Genomic DNA, 6744 nt, shown 5'->3' on the forward strand with positions numbered 1-6744 from the left:
AGAAGGTCTCCCCCTCAGCCTCCTTTTCTTCAGACTAATCAACCCCAGCTCCCTCAGGTGCTCCTCATCAAACTTGTGCTCTAGAACCTTCACCAGCTTCCTTCTCTGGACCTGCTCCAGCACCTCACGTCTGTCTTGTACTGCAGTGCTCCAAAGTGAATACAGCACTTGAGGTTTGGCCTCCCCAGTGCAGTGGGACAATCACCTCTAGTCCTGCTGGTCACAGCATTCCTGATACAGGCCAGGATACTGTTGACCTTCTTGGCCACCTGAGCATGCTGCTGCTTCACGTTTGGCTGGCTGGCAACCAGTACCTATAGGTCCTTTCTGCTGAGCAGCTTTCCATCCACCCAGCCCCAAGCCTGTGGCACTGCATGGGATTGTTGCAGCCCAAGTGCAGGACCCAGCATTTTAAAACCTCTGACATTAAAGTGAGCCTGTGGGGCCAGTCCCAGCCTGGGCTGCTAATGGGGAATAGGTTGGGCACATCACTTGTGCTGGGATCACTTATGGGATCAGTGATCCCATTCCACCAGTTGGACTGCTGATCAAATGCTGCAGGAAAGAACAGAAAGGTTTTGCTCTGATTATGTTTTAATTGTGAGGAGCTGCTGGGAATTCAGGCAGCATTTCACTGATGATAATTTTGAGGTCTTCTCTTAAGCTTTTGAGCCAGTGCAGGATCTTGCATTGATAATGGTTGCAGTCCTACTCAGAGCTCTTCAGTCATTTCTGAACACTCTTAGAAATAAACTTGTGGATTCCAGCTTTTCCTCATGGGTGGAGGGAGCCATGGAAAGAAAAAGCCAACGTTTGGCTTTGTTGTTTGAAACATCAGAGCATGCTGCAAACGCTACGGAAGCTTCTCGCCCCATTTCTTCCCAGGGTACCAGGACTCTGCATCCTGAAAGCCAAGCCCCACGTCTTTGGCAAATCAGCATCACTTTGGTGACACCAGACTCTCTCTTTTGCACTTTGTGCAATATCCATGGTGCTGTGGTGGGAACAAGCCTAGAAAAACTGCTCTCACCACACCTTAGGTAGGGATGGCCCTGGTGTGTTCTGCACACATTTCCTAAGCTCTGCTCTTCTTGAAACCTCTGGCTGGTGATTTTCCTGATCTTTTTTTCTTGCTGGACTTGCTTGCAGACGTGGTCTTGTCAGAGCTGCCTCCCCCATCCTTGCCTCTGCCCCAGCCAGGGCAGGTTTGGAAAGTGGTGGAAAGCTTCACCTTCAGCCCATGTGCTTCAGCAGGGGACTCGCAGGTGGCCCCCACATGGAGGTTGAGTTTGCTGATCCACCTGGAAACAGCAGATCAGGGAAAGAAACAGGATGGGGCAAAAGGAGAGACAAAAATCTGTGCCCACTCATGGGCACAGGTCCCTTTAAAGGCAGGCCAGATTGCTCAGGATGTGACGTTGGTGTCCTTAAGTAAGTATATGCCCACACCAGCTGGTACCTGCTTTCCCTACATGAGGAAAGCCCAGGTTGCTTCCACCCTTGCATGCAGATGCATGGAGAAAGCCCAAAATGGGCACTGTGCACTGGGTGTGTGCTGCTAGCATGGCAGGGTCCAGCTGTCCCTGGGTTATTCCACACTAGGGCTGGTCTCCCCTCACAGCACTCACCTGTGCAGGGGAAGGAGCTGGCAGTCACAGTGGAAAGGTACATCCCTCAGGTTGAGGATCTCCAGCCCTGTGAAGTTCCTCATGTCAGGGATGTCACTCATTTTGTTGCTCTCCAGGTAGAGACTTCTGATCTTGGGACCAAGGCCAGTGAAGGCACCAGGGGAAATCTGCAATGAAGCAAGGAAGGGTCATGGAGAGTCCTGATGAGGGTCAGGAGCTGCACTGCTAATCAGCCTGAAGGGCTAAGAGAACTCATCCTGAACCTGGCGGCCCCATGAAAGAGCTGTTTTAAAAGGTAGCAGAGGTGCTTGGGGACTTAAGAACTCAACTGGCTCTGGCCACAACCTGGGGCTTGTTAGACCCTGCTCAGCCTTCCTGGAAAGGTGGTGACATGCAGGAGGTTTTTAGAGCAAGCTGCCATGGCTTTCTCTAGAGCAGGGAGAAATTCAGGGTACTAGTGGTGGAGAGTCCTGCAGGACAGCTTGGAATAAGAGCAGGGGAAATAAGGCTGGGGCTGGGGGAAGGTGGTGGCCTGGGGACTAGTCTGGACTCCATTGAAACTGAATGTCCTTAAGCACTGGAGGAGGTGAGGCTGTGCAGGGGAGCTGGGAGATAGGTTGCAGCAAGACAGCACTCCGGCGGAGGCCAAGGCAACTTCTGCTCCCAGCCAGGCTGTAGAGTATCTCCTGAAGCTGGTGCTAGGCCAGCTTGTCGAGGCTGGGGTTTTCCCAAGGAAGACTGGACTCTGTGATCTGTCCCCTCCAGCCCCATATTCTATGACTCTGTGAATGCCTTTGGGAATTCAGGACATCCAATTGGATGCTCCTATAGACCACCAGCCCTGGGTGTTGGAAGGGAATGGGACCTACAGCTGTGCCCCCCGGCCCCTGAGGTCCCAGCCACACGCACCCACTCCAGGCCCATGTTGTCCAGGTAGAGGTGCTGCAGGCTGGAGGCCACTGGCTGGAAGGCACCGTACCCCACGTGCTTGATGGGGTTTTGGGACAGCTTCAGCTCGCTCAGGGCAGGCAGGCCCCACAGGGCTCCCGTGGGCACCTCTGGCAGGCGGTTCCCCTCCAGGTGCAGCTTCTCCAGCATCTTGGCAGCAGCCAGGGCACTGGGGGCGATGTGGCTGATGGTATTGCCTGCAAGGTAGAGCCAGCGCAGCTTCCCGGCCCCAGCCAGGGCACCCTCCAGCAGCTCCCCAATAGCGTTGTGCTGCAGGTGGAGGGAGATGAGGTTGGGCAGGAGCTGGAAAGCAGCTGTGGGCAGGTGGGTGAAGGCGTTGTGGTCTAGATCAAGGTAGGCCAGCTGCGGGACCCCCTCCAAAGCGTCGGCTGACAAGGTGGAGAGATGGTTGTCAGCGAGGTAGAGGTAGACCAGGCTGCCCAGCCCCCGCAGCGCCCCGGGGCGCAGCAGCCGGATGCCGCAGCTCTGCAGGTGCAGGGACACCAACTCCTTCAGGCCGGGGAAGGCAGCCGGCGGCACAGTCCCGAAGCTGTTGCGGCGCAGGTCGAGGAGCCGAGTGGCCCTGGGGAAGCCCCGGGGGATCTCGCGCAGCCCCCGGTTCTCACAGGACCCGTGGCGGAAAGCGGCGGAGCAGGTACAGCCCCGGGGACACTGCCCACGGCTGGCCACCCCTGGCTGCTGTGAGGGGGCTGGGGAGCTGGGGGGAGGCAGGGGCTGAGCGCATTTCATCTCAGGGGGCCTCAGGGAGTCCAGAGGCCGTCCGCGGAGGGCAGGAGGGGCAGCACACGACCCCTCTGCCTGCACCCGCGCCCTCGCCAGCCAGCTGTGGAAGGGGCGCAGAAGGCAGGAGCAGAGCAGGGGGTTCCCAGCCAGGCTGACCCTCGCCAGGCCCCCAGCCCCAGCCAGGGGGGGCAGCCCTCGCAGCTGATTTTGGCGGAGGTCCAGCGTGCGCAGCTGGGGGCTGCCGGCAAAGGCCTCGGGCGCCACGTCCTGGAGGGCAGCGTGGTCCAGGAAGAGATGCTTCAGGGAGGCCATGGCCAGAGCCTCCTCGGCTATGTAGGTGATGGGGTTGTGGCCCAGGTCCAGGCGGGTGGCCGCCTCCAGCCTGGCCAGGGCCTCGCCGGGCAGTGCCTGCAGCTCGTTGTGGTCCAGGCTCAGCCTGCGCAGGGCGGGCAGGGCGGTGAAGGCTTCGCTGCCCAGCACGTGGAGGGCATTGTGGGACAGCCGCAGCCACTTGAGGGCCTGCAGGCCCTGGAAGACCATGTCTGGAAGATAGACTAAGGCGTTTGCCCTCAGGTCAAGGACAGTGAGGGAGCCCAGATGGCCGAAAGCACCCGGCTGGATCTCCTCAATGCGGTTCCCCTCCAGGATGAGCTGCCGGAGGGAGGAGAGCCCGTCCAAGGACTCCTGGTAGAGGAGAGCTATGTCGTTGGAGGCCAGGTTGAGGTAGAGCAGCCTCCCCAGCCCACGGAACGCTCCTTCCTCCAGCCTCTCCACCTTGCAGCGCTGCAGATCCAAGTGGGTGAGGTAAGGGGTGGCGAGGAAGGCTCCCACTGGGATGACTGTGAAGCTGTTGCCCCGAAAGTTCAGTTTCTTGGTGAGCTGTCAGTCACGCAAACAAAAGACCAAGTTACCCCAGAGCTGCCATTCCCCACCTCCTCTTCCCCTGCCCATCCCTTTGCCCACCTCCTGGATGGTGCCAGGGATGGCTGTCAGGTTCCCATTGAGGCAGAGGACATGGGCACGGAGGTTGTCACAGACGCAGGGTGCGGGGCAGCGGGCGGCAGCCGTCCCTCCCAGCACCAGGGCCACTGTGAGCAGGAGGAGGCCCCAGAACAGCCTCATGGTGCAGGGTACCTGTGGCTAAGAAAAGATGGCAGTGAGGCCAGGTGTGTGTGCAGGGGGTGGGGCGTGGGGTCAGGCTCCCATCTACCCCAGGAGTGCATTTCCTACCAGCACCAGATGCCAAGGGGGCCAGTACAGGGAGCTAGTGGGGCAGAGCTCAGTGTCCCCTGCTCTCACACCATGATTTTACAGGTTATGAAAGAGGAGAAAAAGAAATATGCAGAGTGAAAAGTGCAGGTCACAGATAGGAAGTCTCTAAATGGGAACAGCTTTCACCTGGGTTATCTAAACTCCCTGAGAGGGGTGGGGAACACCTGTGAGGGACTTGGCAGGAGCATGGAGGCACCTGTGGGGAACTGGCTTGAAGCAGACACACATACACCTCCCATACCTTTTCTTCAGGTGTCACTCACATAAAATTGGCTTGCTCTGCACAAGGTATCAATATTCCTCCTGCAATCAAGGCTGTCATAGCCACTCAGGTGACATGATCATGGTGTCTGGCTGAGCTGCCACCTCTCTTGTAACTGCAAAGGTCCCATCCTGCCTCCTAGCTCTGCACCTCCCACCCTGCATGCTCCCACCTCCCCCTCCCCGAGCTATTCATAGCAGGTTCTGAAATAGATCACCACTGTTTAGCTGCCGGAAGGGGAGAGTTGGTTTTGGCCAGGCCCTGGGGTGGAGATGCCAGAGAGGGGCCAAGGCTGGCAGGAGCATGGCAGAAGTGAGGGGAGTTTGAGGGGAGGGTCAGTGGGGCTGCAAATATGGTCAGTTCATCCCCTTAAGCTCTGGGAGCAGCAGCAATGGGGGTCTGCAAGGCTCAAATCTGTGGAGCCACCATGATGCTCATCCCTTTGACCACCATGTTCCTACTGTGCCCTCCTGCTACCACCACAGCCAGCCCTCCTTTGGAGCCACTGGGGAGTGCCACCTACACAGCACCCCCGGCTGTCTCCATCTCATGCAGGGACACCGCTGCATGCCAGCTCTCATCCTGCCACCCCCTCCCACAGACCAAGGGGAGAGTCACTCACCTAGGAGCTGGGGGGTACCTGGACTTTAAGAAGCAGCTAAGAGAGAGAGGAAAGTGGCTTCAGCAGCTGCCGAGCTCCGTGCCAGTGTTTGCTCCCCTCGCAGAGCCTGGAGCTGAATGGGCTCCGTTGTGTTGCTTTCCCAGCAGCGCTCACCGGACGGAGCCAGGAACGCGGGAGGAGAAGGAGGAGGAGGGAGGGTAGAGCACCCCTGGAGAGAGGGCAGCTGCCCAGACCTTGCCTCCCCCTCACAACGCAGGCGGCTGGGAGCACCGGCTCCGGGGAGCTAAGGGCTGGCATGGCACAGCATCGGCCCGGCCAGAGCCCGTGCGGGACTGGCACTGGATCCTGGGCTCTGCCTTTCTCTTCCTGGCTGCCTAAGTGGAGGTGCAGGGCAGGAAGGTGACAGCCAGCCAAAAGTGCAGTGGTGGTGGTTAGCCTGAGCAAAAGGAGAGAGGCAGGTAGCAAGGCAGGCTGTGGGGCCACGCCACATTTGCAGCCCTCTGTTGCAAATGTGCTTCTGTGCTGCTGGTGGCAAGGCCAGGGGTGGCAGTGCCTAAGCAAAACAGCACTTAAACATGATTTGTGCACAGACAGGCATGGAGGTCTTTGGTTTCCTCCCTGACTGTCATTTTCCTGTCATTGGCTCTGTGTTTCACTCTCCCAGGGACCACAAGCAAGTCTGCAGCCTCACAGTCTGGCAGATTCGGTCTGAATGTCTCTCTCCCCTTCCCCTGTTCAGCACTCTCAGTTTATAGACTCAGTCTGTCCCATCCCAGTGCCACCTGTGGGCAATAAACTGGAGTCTGCAAGTCTTCCCCTGCCAGATGGCCTCTGCCCTGGGCTGGCATCCCCTCCGTTCCTGCAGGCTCCCAGGGGTGCTCATTGCTCCTATGGCACAGGTTGTCCACCCAACTGCACAGCTGCAACACACAGCTCATAGGTATGAAGCTTGCTCTGCTGTGCAGGGAGGACCATTGGGGATGTAGGTCTAGAGGGGATGAACCTGCCCTGGACTGGCAGAAGTTACCCTGAGAAGCCTGTTACACATGACCAAGGCCTGTTTCAGGGCCTTGGCTGGCCTCAGGGAAGAGGATCAGGCGGAAGGAGCAGTGCCCACTTCCTACTAGAGCCACACTCTGGTGCTCTGGCTGGTGGTCTTCACCCTGCCACTGCTGTGGGCATCACTGAGCCTTTCTGCCCCTCCCAAGCTGCTCCCCCTCTGTCCAGCAGGGCTGTGTTCAGTGCCCAACACCAGCCCATCACGAAGA

The 6744-nt window shown here is 58.4% G+C and overlaps 1 protein-coding gene across 1 annotated transcript; it reads right to left on the reverse strand.

Annotated features, from left to right (window-relative positions):
• Nucleotides 1–585: 585 nt before the first annotated feature.
• On the reverse strand, nt 586–5339 carry CHADL (chondroadherin like). The gene is made up of 4 exons (XM_068142534.1): nt 4284–5339; nt 2538–4199; nt 1629–1795; nt 586–1301 (listed from the first exon to the last, which is right to left on the reverse strand). Exons 1-4 carry the CDS (start codon nt 4440–4442, stop codon nt 1076–1078), a joined length of 2214 nt encoding a protein of 737 aa, XP_067998635.1. The 5' UTR covers nt 4443–5339; the 3' UTR covers nt 586–1075.
• Between the last annotated feature and the right edge of the window lie 1405 nt (nt 5340–6744).

Source organism: Melanerpes formicivorus, unplaced genomic scaffold (genome assembly GCF_026170545.1).
Source record: "Melanerpes formicivorus ecotype bairdi unplaced genomic scaffold, bMelFor1.0.p_v2 SCAF_8, whole genome shotgun sequence".
Lineage (NCBI taxonomy): Eukaryota > Metazoa > Chordata > Aves > Piciformes > Picidae > Melanerpes > Melanerpes formicivorus.

What these genes read in the sequence shown, in the direction of transcription:
- CHADL (XM_068142534.1), bottom strand. Translation starts at nt 4,442, where the DNA reads ATGAGGCTGTTCTGGGGCCTCCTCCTGCTCACAGTGGCCCTGGTGCTG. An exon ending in TCCCTGGCACCATCCAGGAG is followed by an intron (nt 4,200 to 4,283) that starts GTGGGCAAAGGG and finishes CGTGACTGACAG; the next exon opens with CTCACCAAGAAACTGAACTT. An exon ending in CAGCTCCTTCCCCTGCACAG is followed by an intron (nt 1,302 to 1,628) that starts GTGAGTGCTGTG and finishes TGCTGTTTCCAG; the next exon opens with GTGGATCAGCAAACTCAACC.